The 17,914-nt window shown below is 40.8% G+C and overlaps 1 protein-coding gene across 1 annotated transcript in view; it reads right to left on the minus strand.

Moving 5' to 3' along the window:
* Positions 1-1,611: 1,611 nt before the first annotated feature.
* The window catches only part of LOC139325576 (uncharacterized), a 200,861-nt gene continuing 184,558 nt past the window's right edge, over positions 1,612-17,914 (minus strand). Inside the window, 2 exon segments of the mRNA XM_070955513.1 lie at positions 1,612-3,044; positions 6,851-7,202. Of these exon segments, the coding sequence (XP_070811614.1) occupies positions 1,870-3,044; positions 6,851-7,202 (1,527 nt within the window). The 3' untranslated portion in view covers positions 1,612-1,869.

Raw genomic sequence — 17,914 nt, forward strand, 5'->3', positions numbered from 1 at the left:
TCATGGCAGGGCCTGTGAGAGGGCATCCACTCACCTGCTGCCAGCCACGTCCCTCACCTGGTTGTGTCACTGATGCATCACCAGCCGCCCTATTAAAATGAATGGGACTGTCGGCGAGTCAACAGCGGCTCAGAGCTTCAGTGTTAATACAGGAGGCTGATAAAGAAAAGCAAATCGAACAAGAGATTGAAGACCAGTGGAAGCAGATGGAGATGGAGGCAATGAAAATACAAGGAACTCTAGGGGGCTCTTTGGATGAGCCGTTCCCGGATTTTCCTTTAAAGGTTAAAGGTGAACCACCTAAAAATACAAGAGAAGTGGCTTTGGATCTTGATCTGATGTCCTACAAAGTTAAAGATCAGCGCATAATCCGATCAGCCTACACACAAACTCCAGAAAAACAACAACAGCAGAGGTCTAAGCCAGCACAAGGCAAGAAAAGAAGCAGGTTCTACAAAACTAAAAAATTTTAGACTAATATCTCTTTTGAATATGGAGTATAAAATTTTTGCAAAACTATTAGCCAACAGATTAATGCCAGTTATCTAAGAGCTGATTCATGATTAAGCAGGATTCATAGAAGACAGATATATGAAAGATAATGTGAGGCAAATTATAGATTTATTGGACTATCTTGAGAAGAATAAACAGATCGCTGCAGTGCTGGTGTTTTAGGATGCGGAGAAGGCCTGTAATTGAGTGAATTGGAATATTCTATTACAGACTTTAAGAAAGATGGATTATGTGTACGTTGAAGGGAATAGCTATGAGGCAAGAGGACTATGGAACATGGGCACTTGCAGTTGATCTGGTTGTTACCCTAACACGGTCGATGGAACTAATAATCTAGATGAAGGACTTTACAGAAGATATCATATGGAATATAAATATAAATATAAAGTCACTCGGGGGGGGGTTTATATATAGAAGTACTCTTCAATGATGGGGGCAGATGGCAACTAAAGACATTAAATACACTGTTGGAAGAAGGATTTGATGTATTTGTTTAGATGCTATAAATTATTATATATGGTGGACCTGCGGGAAAGTGGATGAAACAAAATTGATATGGTATATGGTGATAGGCTAGGTTACTGATTGTTCAATATTGGAAAAGGAATGTTATGTTTATTATAGAAGAATGGACTCCGAAGGTGGACAGTTTTGCAGAAATGGCGAAGATATCAGCATATATAAAAGACTGGACCCAAGAGATCTATATATGGGAGTAGAGGAAAGGGATAGATTATGTGCAGAATAAATATTAAACTAGGAAATATCATATAACTTTTAGTTGAATGTTGTGTAGAAATGTAGAGTATATAGGGGATAGAATACTAGAATGTCAGGAAGAAATGTATACTACACAGGGGGTAGAGTAGATGGACGGTAAACTATTATATAATGTGATTTGGATTTGGATTTCATCCTGGGGAAGCCATGGGGGGGAGGGGAGGGTAAGGGAGGGTTAGGGAGGGAAAGGGGGGGGGGGAAAGGGGGAAAATTTGTATTTGTAAAACTTTTTCAATAAAAAAAAAAAGAACATTCACATGGGAAATGGCATGTCTGTTGGGAAAGGTACAATTTAGACCAGTTGAAAAATCTACCATGTACAATTAAAAAAGTCCTTTATTATTCAGCCTGAGAAAGTCCCTTATTTGGCAGTTATTATTTATCCTTATTGTCTTCTTTACTCATTTGGAGTAAAGACCAATAATTCCTCTTATTGGAATTATTATAATGATCATGAATATGCACTAGGTGAATTCCTAGGGTGTCTATTCACATTTGGCCAAATTAAATATACAATTCAATTCAATTCCCGAGATACACCGTGACTGAAGGTCTTCTCACACTCAGGTGTGTTTTTCATTTTTCTCCCACGTGAATTCTTAGGTGTTGATTAAGGCTACTACGCTCAGTATAGCTCTTTCCACATTCCAGGCATTTATGAGGTTTTTCTCCTGAGTGGATCCTTTGATGTGTATAAAGGTTTCCCCTCTGACTGAATCTCTTTCCACACTCAAGGCATTTATACGGTTTTTCTCCTGAGTGGATCCTTTGATGTGTATAAAGGGTGCTGCTATGAGTGAAGCTCTTTCCACACTCCAGGCACTTATGAGGTTTTTCTCCTGAGTGGATTCTTTGATGTGTATAAAGGCCGCTGCTATGAGTGAAGCTCTTTCCACACTCCAGGCACTTATGAGGTTTTTCTCCTGAGTGGATCCTTTGATGTGTATAAAGGGTGCTGCTATGAGTGAAGCTCTTTCCACACTCCAGGCACTTATGAGGTTTTTCTCCTGAGTGGATCCTTTGATGTTTATAAAGATGTCCCCTCTGACTGAAGCTCATTCCACACTCCAGGCATTTATGAGGTTTTTCTCCTGAGTGGATTCTTTGATGTGTATAAAGATGTCCCCTCTTACTGAAGCTCTTTCCACACTCAAGGCACTTATGAGGTTTCTCTCCTGTGTGGATCCTTTGATGTATGTAAAGTTTGCTGCTCTGAATGAAGCTCTTTTCACACTCAAGGCACTTATAAGGTTTCTCTCCTGTGTGGATCCTTCGATGTGTATAAAGGCTGCTGCTATGAGTGAAGCTCTTTCCACACTCAAGGCACTTATAAGGTTTCTCTCCTGTGTGGATTCTTTGATGTGTATAAAGGCCGCTGCTATGAGTGAAGCTCTTTCCACACTCAAGGCATTTATGAGGTTTTTCTCCTGAGTGGAACCTTTGATGTTTATAAAGGTTGCTCCTCTGACTGAAGCTCTTTCCACACTCAAGGCATTTATGAGGTTTTTCTCCTGAGTGGATTCTTCGATGTGTATTAAGGTTGCTCCTCTGACTGAATCTCTTTCCACACTCAAGGCATTTATGAGGTTTTTCTCCTGAGTGGACTCTTTGATGTGTATAAAGGTTGCTCCTATCACTGAAGCTCTTTCCACACTCCAGGCACTTATGAGGTTTTTCTCCTGTGTGGATAATTAGATGGCTTTGAAGATTTCCGTTTGTTTTGAAGGTTTTTCCACATTCCAGGCACTGATGTTTCTTTGCTTTCTCCTGGATCCTCTGGGGCTTTCGGGGTCTTCCAAAGGAGCCTCCGCCCTCCAGCCCCGTCTCGGGGTCTCCGCCTGTTTCCTCCTCCCCGCATCGCCCTCCAGGCAGCCGCCTTTCCCGGGCTCCCCCTGGGCTCCTTCCTCCTGCAGCCCCGGAGCCCCCCGGCCTTTCCCTGCCGTCTCCCAGGGAAGCCACGCCGGGGCCCGCTCTCCTCCTCCTCCTCTCGGCTGCCGCCTCTTTCCTGCATCCGCCGCCATCCTGCAGGGGAGAAAGAGAAGAGGGTCATGGCTGCATCCCGTTCCCCGCAGGGGCAGCCCAGGCCCAAGCCCCCCCCTCGTGCGGACCAGAAAGACTCTCCCGGACTACGATTCCCAGCATCCCCTGCGCCAAACCTGCATCAAATGGCCTCCTCTATCGCCGATTCAGGCAGCTTCCTTCGTTGCCCATTTTGTTTCCGGAAGTGGAGGCTTCCGGAAGTGGAGGCTTTTTTCTCCACTAGTTCCGCCTTTTCCTTTGGAGGAACTGCCACTCAGAATCCATTTGCCAATCGTCGACATCCCGAGCACGACCAATCAGCGGCCTTCTTAAACTTTGGGGTCGGGTCTGATCCCCCCCCCCCCGTATTGAGGCTCGCGGAGGTCAGGAGTTGAAGCCTTACATCAGCCCATGAAGGGCAGCCAGTTGGGTCTATTCTGGGACCTTTGGAGACCCTGAGATTGAATCAGCCGCTCTTTGTGTCCTGGATTCCCTCTTTTCATTGAGGGAAATCCCTTTCCTTAATAAATTGCCTTTGAATGCTCATCCCACTCAGATCCTCATTGAAGCAAGTGTGCTGTGGCTGAATCTAGGGCTCATTTGGCCTTCATTGTTGTGAGTGCGAAGGAGCTTCTCCCTGCCATTGTTTGATATAATCTATGTGGATTTCCCAAATGTGGGGACCTATTAAGACCATCCCCAGCATCTGAAGCTCTCAGTTGGATTCCCTGAATGGTCCCCTTGTCTTCCAGCAGAAACCCCTACAAGGGACTCTCTAAGGCCAAGGAAGCTTTGTGAGATATGAGCCATATTCTTAAAAAGCCCCCACCCTTTTAGCCTTAAAACACCTGCCTCTTCCCCAGGTGTTGGGAGGTCAGACAAGGAGAAGGTGGCATGGATTGGCCCCCAGGTTTTTGTTTGTTTCTTTGTTTTTAAAATGGCTTTCTGGGAGCTGCACAGAGTTTAACTTCAAAGTCTAACAATTGGAGCAGCCCTCAACTGCAGCCCTTGGACAGGGATCAGGCAGGGATCTCGTCCACAGCTGCCCCGTTGAGAATCCAACATTCCTACAGATATCTGCAGTGCTGGTGTTTCTGGATGCGGAGAAGGCCTTTGATAGAGTGGGTTGGAACTTTCTATTAAAGATTTTGAGAAAAATGGACTTTGGGGATCAGTTTACACAGGCGGTTTCAGCAATTTATCAACAACAAACGGCACAAATTATTATTAATGGAAGTCTGACTACAAATTTTAGTATTGAAAAAGGAACAAGACAAGGTTGTCCGTTATCCCCATTGTTATTTATTCTAACATTAGAAGTCTTGTTGAATACAATACGGGATTCAAACTTATTACATGGCATAGCTATTAGGCATGAGGATTATAGGACCAAGGCATTTGCAGATGATCTGGTTTTTACCCTAACACAGCCAATGGAATCAATAATTCAGATGAAAGACATTATAAAAGAATATGGTATGATATCAGGATTTAGACTGAACCAGAAAAAGACTAAGATGATTGTTAAAAATATGACACAAGATCGTAAGCAGGAACTTGAAAGCAAGGCAGGCTTTGAAATAGTATCAAAAGTTAAATATTTAGGAGTACAAGTTGCAGACTCAAATATAAAATTATTTCAAAATAATTATGAGGTGTTGTGGCGAGAGGTACAAAAGGATTTGGAGACGTGGAAAAAACTGCAGCTGTCGTTGCTTGGAAGAATAGCAGCAGTTAAGATGAACGTTTTGCCTAGATTTCTCTTTTTGTTTCAAATGATTCCGGTGCTTAAAAGTGATAAGCAATTGAGAGAATGGCAAAATGGACTGAATAAGTTTGTCTGGAATGAGAAAAAGCCAAGAGTCAAACTGAAAATTATGCAAGATGTTCCAGAAAGGGGAGGCCTTAAACTTCCAAACCTACAATTGTATTATGAAGCAGCAGCTTTGACGCAAGCAAGTGATTGGTTTGGAAGGATAAAGACTGGAATATTGAATATAGAAAGTCATGATCTTGAATTTGGTTGGCATGCATATTTATTCTATGAGAACAAAGTGGATAAAGTATTCAAAAGCCGCATACTTAGGAACTCTTTGATGAGAGTTTGGAAGAAGCACCGATTCAAATGGGATTACAAAATACCATTATGGCTGGATCTTGGTCATATCATGTGGAATACAAATATAATGTCACTCGGGGGGGGGGTTATACAAAGAAGTTCTTTTTATGGATGGGGGCAGATGGCAATTAAAGACATTAGAAATACTGTTGGAAGAAGGGATTAATTTAATTTGGCTACAGTATAATCAACTTCAACTGAGATGGAAAGAAGATAAAAAAACTGGTATAATGATGCATGAAGAAGAATTGGTTAGACATATAAGAGAGAAAGGTCCAATGCATATTAAGAGGGTTTGCTAGAAAGGGATTCGGAAAATGAATTGGTTAAAGATTGTATGATAAAGTGGGCACAAAATTTTGCAGAACCAGTGATGTTGGAAACATGGGAAAAAATATGGGTCTAGAATGTTAAATTTACACAGTTGCAGAATCTGAGGGAAAATTTTTATAAAATGTTTTATAGGTGGCATTTAGATCCTAAGAAATTATCGTGTATGTATCCTAATGTTCAACCAAAATGCTGGAGATGTGATTGCATAGATGCCACATATTATCATATGTGGTGGGCTTGTAAGAAAGTGAAGGCTTTTTGGATAAAAATTTGGTGGGTTATGCAAAATGTTTTGAAGAAAAAACTTCAGTTTGCTCCACAACTGTTTCTATTGGGTATAGTTAAGGGTTTTACTTTGGGTGAAACAAAGCTGATATTGTATATGGTGACAGCAGCGAGATTATTGATAGGTCAATACTGGAAAAATGAAGCTATGCCCACTATTGAAGAATGGACTTTGAAGATGGCCAGTTTTGCAGAGATGGCGAAGATTTCAGCATATTTAAAAGACCGAACTCAAGAGTCTTATGTATGGAAGTGGAAAAAGTGGATAGATTATGTGCAGAATAAATATCAAACTAGGAAATATCAGATAGCTTTTAGCTGAATGAATGTATTATGTAGGGATAGATTAACTGATTTTTATGAAGGTATAAATAGTATACAGGGGGCGGAGGGGTTTAAGTTTCATAAAATGTATTTTTGATTAGGATTTTATTTTGTGGAAGTCCTGGGGGGGAAGGGAAGGGTTAGGGAGGGTTTGAGGGGTTTGGGGGGGGTGGAAATTGGGGAGAAAATGTATTTGTAAAACTTTTTAAATAAAAAAAGAGAGAGAGAGAGAAAATCCAACATTCCTGAACCACTGACAGATGGACATCCAGACTCATACAAGGCCTCCCGCCCCTCCCAGGACAGCCTGCTCTGCTAGTTGCCATCAGAATGACCGACAGCAGTCAAACTCAGGTCTGGGACCCTGGGCATGGCCCTGCAAGACTAAAGGAATTTATTAAAAGAAAAAAATGTATTAAATTTATTAAAAGTGAAAGTTTTAATTGGATTTTATTACCTTTCTTGCCAGGCACTTATGAGGTTTTTCTCCTGTGTGGATTCTTTGATGTGTATGAAGATGTCCCCTCTGACTGAAGCTCTTTCCACACTCCAGGCACTTATGAGGTTTTTCTCCTGTGTGGATTCTTTGATGTGTATGAAGATGTCCCCTCTGACTGAAGCTCTTTCCACACTCCAGGCATTGATATCGGTTTCCAACTGAGTGGTTTTTTAGGTGGTTTTCAAAACGTCCATTTGTTCTGAAGGATTTTTCACATTCCGGGCATTTAAATGGTTTCTCTGCTGTGTGGATTTTTAAATGGTTTTCAAGATTTCCGTTTGTTTTGAAGGTTTTTCCACATTCCGGGCACTGATGTTCCTTTCCTCCCTCCTGGATCCTTTGAGACTTTCGGAGTCTTCCGAAGGAGCCTCCGCCCTGCAGGTCCGTCTCGGGGTCTCCGCCCGTTTCCTCCTCCCCTGGGCTCCTCCCTCCTGCAGCCCCGGAGCCCCCGGCCTTTCCCCACTGTCTCCCGGGGAAGCCGCACCGGGACCGGGCAGGGCTGCTCTGCAGGTCCCGCTCTCCTCCTCCTCCTCTCAGGCGGCGCCTCTTTCCTGCATCCGCCGCCATCCTCCGTCCTCCTGCAGGGGAGAAAGAGAGAAGGGTCACGGCTGCATCCCCTTCCCCGCAGGGGAGGCCCAGGCCCAAGACCCTGCCTCCCATGGGCCTTTCAGGCATTCTCCAGGCGGACACGGACTCTCTCCCAACCTCCTGTCTCCGTCCCCGCCCTCAAGACTAGGCCTCAGGCTCCCAGGCCACTGGAGAGACCCTCCCGGACTTCAACTCCCAGCATCCCCTGTGCCAAACCTGCATCAAACGGCCTCCTCTATCGCTGATTCAGGCTGCTTCCCTCGTTGCCCGTTTTGTTTCCGGAAGTGGAGGCTTCACGCCCTTTTCTCTCCACTAATTCCGCCTTTTTCCTTTGGAGGATCCGCCCCTCGGAGTCCTCCTGCCCATCGCCGACATCCCGAGCGCGACCAATCAGCATCTTTCTTCCTGCAACAAGGCAGATGGCGCCTGCGCAGTGCCGCGGGTTATTACGGTCGGGGCGGAGGTGGGACGGAGGGAGGGGGGAGGATTCATATCAGCCCATGAAGGGCAGCCAGTTGGGTCTATTCTGGGACCTTAGGAGACCCTGAGTTTGAATCAGCCGCTCTTTGTGTCCTGCATTCCCTCTTTTCATTGAGGGAAATCTCTTTGCTACAATATTCTAATAAATTGCCTTTAAATGCTCATCCCACTCAGATCCTCATTGGAGCAAGTGTGCTGTGGCTGAAATCTAGGGCTCATTTGAACTTTATTGTTCTGGGTGTTAAAGAGCTTCTCCCTGCTGTTGTTTGATAGAAAATTATCTTTAAATAGTTTTTTACTCCAAAAGCATTTTATTAAAATAAATTTGATAAAAATAAAAAAAATGATTTAAGTTAAAAAAAACCTGATTTTCATATTTTAAAATTGATTTTTGTCGACACTGATTTTTTCCATGCAATCAACTTTTTACTTTTTCTACTGTTGTGGAGTATAAAATGAAACCTGATTCTGCGTCCTGGATTCCTTCTTTTCATTGAGGGAAATCTCTTTGCTACAATACTCTTAATAAGTTGCCTTTAAATGCTCATCCCACTCAGATCCTCATTGGAGCAAGTGTGCTGTGGCTGAATCTAGGGCTAATTTGGCCTCCATTGTTGGGGGTGTGAACTGTCCATACCATGTAAGACCCTCCCCAGACATCAGAAACTCTTGTCAATTGGATTCTCTCAACGGTCCCCTTGTCTTCCAGCAGAAACTGCTAAAGGGACTCTCTAAGGCCAAGGAAGCTTTGAGATATGAGCCATATTCTTAAAAATCCCCCACCCTTTTAGCCTTAAAACCCCTGGCTTTTCCCCAGGTGCTGGGAGATCAGACAAGGAGAAGGTGACATGGATTGGCCCCAGGTTTTTCTTTGATGGTTTTTTTTAAATTACATTTTAATTACATTTTAATTTATTTTATTTTTATTACGGTGGGGGGAGGTGGGAAGGGAGGGGGCTCCCTTTGAACTTTAGGGTCCGGTCTTCCTCCCCCCAACCTCCGTATTGAGGCCAGCGGAGGTCAGGGGCTGTTCTGGGGCTGCAGCCTTATACCAGTCCACGAAGGGCAGCCAGTTGGGTCTATTCTGGGACCTTAGGAGACCCTGAGTTTGAATCAGCTGCTCTTTCAGTCCAGCCCACCTCACAGGGTTGTTGTTGGGGGAAGAGAGGAGGAAGCTGTGCTGGATGTGAGGGGGGAGGGGCTCCTCGGGGCTTCTCTTCTTGCAGACGTTTCAATGCCCAAACTAACATCATCTTTGCTAGAAGGGAGAGAGACCCCTCATGGCAACCCTGAGCTACAAATATTCCCCTTCATTTTCTTGGATTTGTTCTCCACCTTATCAGTAAAAGTAAGAAAGGCAGGTTGCAAATAAATAACTATACTCTCTCCATGTGACTCTCTCAAGTGTGTTTCTAAGCAGCATCAACTATTTGATCCAGGACAATTCTTGTTCCTAGGTAGAAGAACTAGGAATTCCTGCACAAAAGCAGAGCAGCTCCAGTTAAAGAGGACTGGAGGCTCCGAATCTCCTGCCAATGGTTCCTGCTGGTGAATTTCCTCATAGAAATCAATAGCTCATTGTTGGAAAAAGGAAACAAAATCGTGGAATTTTGATAGGATCCAAGTTGGTTTCTTTCTGGGTCCCTTTAACTGCTGGATCCCTCAACATTTGGAACTTGGGCAAAAGAGGCTCATGTGCTTTGGGGGTTCAGCATCATTAAGCTGTAAGTCCCAAAATATACTTGAGTCACCAGAATGCCAGAGAGAGAGACTCAAGACGAGGCTTGCAAAAAAAAAAGCAGATTTTATTCATGGCCAAAAACAAAATACTGGGTGGGACTATATCCGGAACATACAGATACAATGCATGCGAGGAGATAGGCACCCATTGGGGAAGGTATGGCGTCCTTTTACACCCTCAGAGACATCAGCTTAGTACCCAATTCTGGCCTCCTAGTTTAGCTTTGTGTATTCCTTGTTGCCCTGCAAAGGAATTGTTGCGATATTTTCAGGATCAGACTCAATAAATAATTTGAGAATTAAGAGTTCAAATATATCTCTCTTTATTTACATAAGGCATTCTATATTCACTGAATATTCACAGATAGAAGCACAGAATGAACGTATGCAGCTCCTTATATATACAATGGGTGGAGCTAAGTATGGGAGTGGTGAAGTATGAATACATTAAGAAGTGAAGAATAAGTTAACCCCTGATACTCTGTTCATATACTATTTACATAATGGAGAATAAGGCATTTACTTGTGACAAATCCCCCTCTAAATGCCGATTCGATATATTACAATAATTACATTCAGATTCAGAACAATATAAGACATGTAACTTAGAAGTCAAGTATTTATGTTGCTTAGACGGCAAAGGCTTTGTCAATATGTCAGCAATTTGCTCTGATGTTTCACAATGAACTGCTTTGATAAATCCGTCCTGGGACAGCTGTCTCACATGTTTAAATTTTATATCTATATGTCTGGACCTTTGTCCAATAGCATCAGATCTAGATATTTCGATAGCAGCTTTGTTATCTTCATGCATGACGAAAGGCATGATGGGTTTCTTCCAAATGTCAGAAAGTAAGTCATTGAACCATACAAGGTTATTTGCTGCTTTAGATAAACAAACATATTCTGCCTCTGTTGTTGAGGTGTCTACTAAATCTTGTTTGCCAGTATACCAGTAAACTGGACAACTGTTAAGAAAGAATATATAACCTGATGTGCTTTTTCTACATGAGATATCTCCAGCCCAATCCGCATCGGCGTAACATGTAAGGATGGGCTCCTTGACATTATTAGGTTCCAATAATAAACAGAAGTCTAAACTATTCTTCAAATACCTTAATATCCTTTTGACAGCTTCCCAATGGTATAGTGATGGTTTGCTGACATGTCTGGACAATAAATTGAGTGGTAAAGCAATATCAGGTCTAGTCCAATTAGAGATATAAAGAAGTGAACCTATGATTGACCTGTAAAATGTATTATCTTTAAATTCAGGGGATGATTCTTCTGAATTCTTTAAAAAATCAGTTTGCATGGGAGTGTCACAGGCATTATTGGCATTATTTAAATTACATTTATTTAAAAGCTCTATGATTTTGTCTCTTTGAGAAAGCTTAAATCCTCTTCTGGTTTTACTGATTTGAACACCAAGATACTTATTTACTTTACCCAAAGATTTCAGTGAAAAATGTTCATTCAGCTTTGTTACAAATGCTTCTTTCTTCTCTTTATGTTTACCTATGTACAAAATGTCATCCACATAGATTAATACAAATTCTAGGGAATCTTTTTCCTTTTTCACAAAGAAACAATTATCAGCAGTAGTGGCATTAAAATTCATAGTTTTGAGTACTTTTACTAAACAATCATACCATTGTTTACCAGATTGTTTCAACCCGTATAAACTTTTATTTAATAACCAAGTCTCATTTTTGTTTGTGTATTGACTGTGGGGTGCTCTTACATATATTTCTTTATCTAATTTTGCGTGTAAATACGCAGTCTGTATGTCATATTGGAACACATCGAGGTTGAGAGCTGATGCTATAACTAGAGCTGTTTTGACACTCTCTGTTCTTACTGTGGGAGAGTACGTGTCTGTATAATCCTCGGGATATTTCTGTGCATAACCTTGTGCAACTAATCTAGCTTTGTATAGAGTATTGCCTCCCTCTAAATTTTTAATTTTATATATCCACCTAGTGCCAATGATGGTTTTGTCCTTTGGTGCAATTGCAGGTGTGAATACATTTAACCCTCATAAACTATCCATCTCTTTAGTCATTGCTGATTCCCATTTTTCTTTTTCTTCAGGAGGAAGTTTTAACACTTCCTCATATGTATTAGGTGTTGATGATTCTCCATCCATATACATTACATAATCTTTGTATTTGTTTGGCACTTGATTTCTGCTACTTCTTATTGTTCTTTCAGGCTTACTATCATTGTCATGTAAATACCTTGCTTCCTTTTTTGTTAATGAGTCTGTCTTTATTTTGTGTTGACTGTTTGTCCATGTTTTGGTTTTATTTTTATGCATGTTGTTACTGTGTTTTTCTATAGTCTTTTTTTCTTGGAGTTTGATGTCTGGGTTGGTATTTGGGAATATTTCATTAAGATGTATTCTAGACCAGTTGGCCTGTTCATGGAACACAGCCGTTCTGGAAACTATAAATTTATTATTATTATCGATGAATCTGTATCCTTTTGTACCTGTCTCGTATCCCATAAATCTAAGTCTTCTAGATACGTTCTCACCTTTGCGCCTCAATTGTTTAGGTATGTGTACGTCTGCAGTGACTCCAAATATGTGCATGTGTGCTAATTTTGGTTTCCTATTATACATTACTTCATATGGTGTCTTATTTACAATGCTGGACCAAGTTCTATTTTGTGTGTAATTAGAATATTGTAGGGCTTCTGACCAGAATTGTTTACCTAAGCCAGCATCTTCTAATGTGCATCTAATCATGGTTTGTAATGTCGAGTTCTTTCTCTCTACCACTCCGTTCTGAAATGCGGAAAATGGGCTAGATGTGTAATGTAACATTCCTTTGTCTTTTAGCCATTGGGAGAATTCCTTAGACATGAATTCACATCCCCTATCTGTCATGATTTGTTTTATTTTAATTTATTTATTTATTTATTTATTAAATTTCTATACCGCCCTTCTCCAAATAGGACTCAGGGCGGTGCACAGCCAAGATAAAAACAAAGCATACAAAATTTAAGAACAATATTAAAATAATTAAATGTTTTGGCCGAAATTAAGATAACCCAATTTAAAATCAATTTAAAATTTAACTCAGGCCAGCCCAGCTTGTTGAAATAAATAGGTTTTCAGGGCCCGACGAAAAATCCGGAGGTCTGTTATTATACGTAACTCTGGGGGAAGGTTGTTCCAGAGGGTGGGCGCCGCCACAGAGAAGGCTCTCCCCCTGGGGGTCGCCAGCCGACATTGTCTGGCGGACGGCACCCTGAGGAGGCCCACTCTGTGCGAGCGTACTGGCCGGTGGGAGGCTATTGGTGGCAGAAGGCGGTCTCGTAAGTACCCTGGCCCTAAGCCATGGAGCGCTTTAAAGGTGGTCACCAACACCTTGAAGCGCACCCGGAAGACCACTGGGAGCCAGTGCAGCTCGCGCAGGAGAGGTGTTTTATTTTAATATTGTGCTGTGTTTCTATACGTTTGTAAAACTCTTTAAATTTCTGAAAGGTTTCATCTTTATGTTTTAATGTGTAAACAAATCCATAACGACTATAATCATCTACAATGGTTAGAAAGTAACGCTTTTTATAAGTAATTGATGGTGTTAGTGGACCAACTAGGTCCATGTGTACCAAATCAAAAATTTTGTTGGTTGATCTCGTTGATTTTCTAGGTCTGGGACTAGTTTTCAGCTTTGTAGATTTACATACTGAGCATTCCAAATAGTTTTTTTTTTTTTTTTTTATTTGATTTATATGCCGCCCTTCTCCGGAGACTCAGGGCGGCTTACAATGCGTTAAGCAATTGTTTTCACAATTTTTTATTTTAATACCTTCTGCATGTTCAGTCATCTTTTGCACTACAGGAAAACTGGCATGTCCTAACTTCCTATGTAAAACATGAGCACACTCATCGTGAATTGGTTTACCTATCTTAGGTTTTTTTATATCGTGTGTATCTTTGTGATTATGAGTTACTTCACATTCCTCATTGTCACTTTTACTATTGTTTCCATAATCTATTTCATTGCCATCTTCCACATTTGAATCAATGTTGTGTAACCACTTCTCCTTTGTCATTAAATAAGGTAGACCTCCTTTGATTATTACTGTACCTATGTTTATTCTATTTTTCTCTAATGTTGCTTTTCCCTTTGAGAACACAATGTTAATGTCAGAATCTCTGCTTAGTTTTATGGCACTAAGAATGTTATGAGGTATTTCAGGTATTAGTAATACCCCCTCTATTTTTCCTAGGCCAGGTAAGGTTACATTCCCTCTACCTATTACTTGGACTTTTTCTTGATTAGCTACTTTGATTACAAATTTATCCTCTACAAATGAAGACAATATATTTCTATTATTTGTAGTGTGATTAGTTGCTCCAGAATCAATAAGCCAATTATTGTTCTCTGGTTGTTGTATGTTGGTGTTGTCATGTTTGTTTAGTCCATTCAGTGAACCAGATTTTCTATCCTTTGAATTATCTCTGCCCCCTCTATGTTCTCTATAATTGGGTGGACTTCTATATCTATGTCTATCAATGGAAGACTGTCTGTTGTTGTACCTATTTCTATATTCTGACCTATGTCTTTCTCTTGGAATTTTAGGACAATCCCTCCTATTATGTTCTTTGGACCCACAATTGTGGCATCTAAAAGTTTCATGATATCTTTCTTGAAATGCTACCTTTCTATATTGTTTGTGTTCTATGTGATTGTTACAGCGACTCCTCCTTGAATTGTCTTCAGCTATTAACTTATTGGATAGACTTTCTATGGATAAGTATCCTAGATTGATTGTGTCTAAATGTGACATATAATTATCCCATGATGGGTCAAGTGAGTTGATGATAACACTTTTCTACGTTTGATCTGAAATCACCTCCCCCCTTAAATGCAGTTCCGCTCTAATTTTGTTTAAAGATATTAAATGTTCACTTATGGTAACCCCTGGCTTTATCCTAGAAGAGAAGAAATCTTTAGACATTCTTGTGGTAGTGGCTACACTTTCACTGTGAAACAAATTAAACATGCATTGAATAATTTCTGAGACAGTCAGATTTTGCTTAATGCTGTGATACATTGCAGGAGACACACTGGAAATTAATAAGAAAAATGCTCTATGGTGTAGGCAATCTAACTTCAGAGTCCAAGGTCTTTTTGGGGGGTTAGTGATAAAAAATAGTAAGTTTTCTTTCATAAAGACAACCTGGAGCTGCTGATACCATTCTTGCAAATTAATGCCATCTATTCTCAGCTTTGGGAAGTCACTGGGTAAATTCCCAACATTGTTGGGTCCATTACTTACAACCGGAGGTAGTCCGTGGTCTCGTAAATGCTGAAAGTTGCAAAACGGCGTGGGGATGCTCGCAACGAGTCTGCATGGTTCTCTCTGCATCTCATGTCTTCCTGGGTTGTCTGCGTAGTCTTGCGCATGCGCGTTGCTCATTTCGTTCCTGGAGTCGTCGTGAGAGGTTCTCGCTGCTGCAGCTCCCTCGCTTTGTTCTTCTTCCGATGAATCAGTCTCCGGCTCGATCTTTGGAGTCCTGGTGATAGCGGGTGCTCGTTTCATTTCGCTGAAGGCGCTGGTCCTTGAATCAGTCTGTGGCGTGGGGTGGTATCTGCAGGGCTCTCTGGGTTCAGGTGTCTGTGCTCTCGCCGTCTGGATAGGAGCGGGTAGATTTTGAGGCGTTGGCTTGCTTGCTTGTTTTTTGGTTGATTTTTTGGTAATCTTCAGTTTCGGTCCAAATGCAGCAAAAAGCGTTTTCATTGCTGACTTTATTTGCATGTCTGTTGAATCTTCTTCGTTCTCTATTTCTGATTCTTCTGAGGTATATATTTTTTCTCTTTCATTTTTTGTATCGAGTAAGGCTTTTCGCGCCAGAAATTTTGAATCCTGCTTTCTGATTGGCTCTGCTTCGCTCATCTTGGGGGTCTGTTGAAACCAAGATGGCTGCCATTCGAAATTTTGCGCGGGATTGTTGTTTCTCTTCTTCACTGCGTTTTTGTCTGTAAGCATATCACTTACTATTTTTGAGTCTTTTGACTTTTCAGTAGCAATGTGTTTCTCTCTCGCTGCTCCGTTGTTTTTTAGTATATCTTGGAGGTTCGCGACGAGACTTTCATCGCTCTTTTGGCTTTTTAAAAGTTTTAGTATCTCTGACCTGAGTTCGTTGTTTTCTATTTCGTTTTCCTCTTGATCATCATCTTCATTTATTATCTCTTCGTCTTCTGTGGTGTATTCTTCAGATTCTCTCGAAATTGCATTCGTGGACTCATCGATTACTTCTTGATCCGCTTCCATTTCTTTGTTGTATGCCCTGGTGTTGGGCCTATCTCTTTTAGACATATTTAAGTTTTTATTGAGTCAATTCAACCATCCTCTGCTACCAGATTGTTGCGATATTTTCAGGATCAGACTCAATAAATAATTTGAGAATTAAGAGTTCAAATATATCTCTCTTTATTTACATAAGGCATTCTATATTCACTGAATATTCACAGATAGAAGCACAGAATGAACGTATGCAGCTCCTTATATATACAATGGGTGGAGCTAAGTATGGGAGTGGTGAAGTATGAATACATTAAGAAGTGAAGAATAAGTTAACCCCTGATACTCTGTTCATATACTATTTACATAATGGAGAATAAGGCATTTACTTGTGACAGGAATAGAAGCCTCCCAATTAGCCTTATCTCTTCCTTTGTTCTCCCAATTGCTCATTTGGCCCCCTGGGCTGCAGGGAACAGATCAAAGGTGTAAGTTAGGGCTGAAGTGTAAATTATCCCTCGGATGATGATGTCTGCAGTTCCAGCTGAGATGCCTACCATGCTCTTAGATGGCAGGAGAAAAACAGGAAGAAGATGGATATGGGTTCAGATCAAATGGCAGGAACAAATGTTTGACAAATACCAGAGACATTACAGAGGCCTAATAACAGAATGTGTTTGTTACAGGAGATACATAAAGGCATAATATATGTGATTCAAATGCAAAGGCATATATGTATTACAGGAACCTCATGGTTACAGAATCTGGTATACCAGTATGTCATATTCTAGTATTCTTTATTATATCCTTATTATTTTTTCCCTTCAAAGCTATGCAATATTTTGTTTTGGTAGAACTCGTTCAAGGGAGACAGGATTTTGTCCTGGATTGCTATATTGCTTTGAAATTCAGAAAAAGTTGCCTCACCTAAGCAGAAATAATGGAGGGAGCTCACCTGGGATGATGGAAAAAAGCACAAAACAACATGACAACACAAAGGGTGTGATGGGAAGTTTATCCAGAGCTACATTAATGAGTGGAGCTTCCGTGTCATCATATTCAACATGTATCATCATTTTCTTAGTACATAATTATCTTTCTTCTTACATTTGAATTTAATGTATTGTGAATTTAATGTATGAAATAAATATATTTCCCCCATATTTCTTATTTTTACATTGCCTATTGTCTATATTCAGTCTCTATCCATTGATAAAATTTCCCCCATATGCTGTAACACTCCGATTCTTCCTTCCCACTAATTGCTAATATTAATCTACTCATTTCTGCACATTCTAATATTTTCTTAATTAGCTCTCCCTTTGTAGGAATTTTTTCTGCTTCCCAATTTTGTGCAAATACCATTCTTGCTGCCGTTATTACATGTATAATCCAATACGTATTTTCTCTACTAAATTTCTCTGGTTAGATACCCAACAGGAACAGCTCCGGTTTAAGATCAATGTGTTGCTGTATCAGTTTTTGTGATTATTGTGATTATTGTGCCCAATAATTTCTCGCTTCTGGACATGTGATAGTACGATCCCGATGTCTGGTGGCATTTCCAACATTTAGCTGATTTATCTTTGAACATTTTTTCCAATCTATATCCGGTGACATGTGCCAACTATAAAACATGTCACCGGAAAGATTGGCAAAAATGTTCAAAGATAAACTTTGTTTAAATTTTTAAATAAATGGGGGCGTGTCCATGGCTGTGGCTTAGAAGACATTGTCTTCGTCTCTTTGCGGCATATGGAAAATTGAAAGCGGATGAAAATAAAATAAACAGCATTTTTGAAGTCCGATAACAACTAGGTGCGTTATTGAAGAGTTCCTGTCTTGGATGGACTAAGATTGATGTGGTTAGTCACCCTGAACTGCTTTTAATTGAGGTTTTCTTTTGAAGTGCTTTCCCTTTGAGGGATAAAAGTGAGCAGAGGGGGTGATGAAATGGCGAGACGATGATTTAA

The sequence above is a fragment of the Pituophis catenifer genome, unplaced genomic scaffold (assembly GCF_029215685.1).
Source record: "Pituophis catenifer annectens isolate HBS135680 unplaced genomic scaffold, rPitCat1.0.hap2 SCAF_17, whole genome shotgun sequence".
In the NCBI taxonomy this organism is placed as follows: Eukaryota; Metazoa; Chordata; class Lepidosauria; order Squamata; family Colubridae; genus Pituophis; species Pituophis catenifer.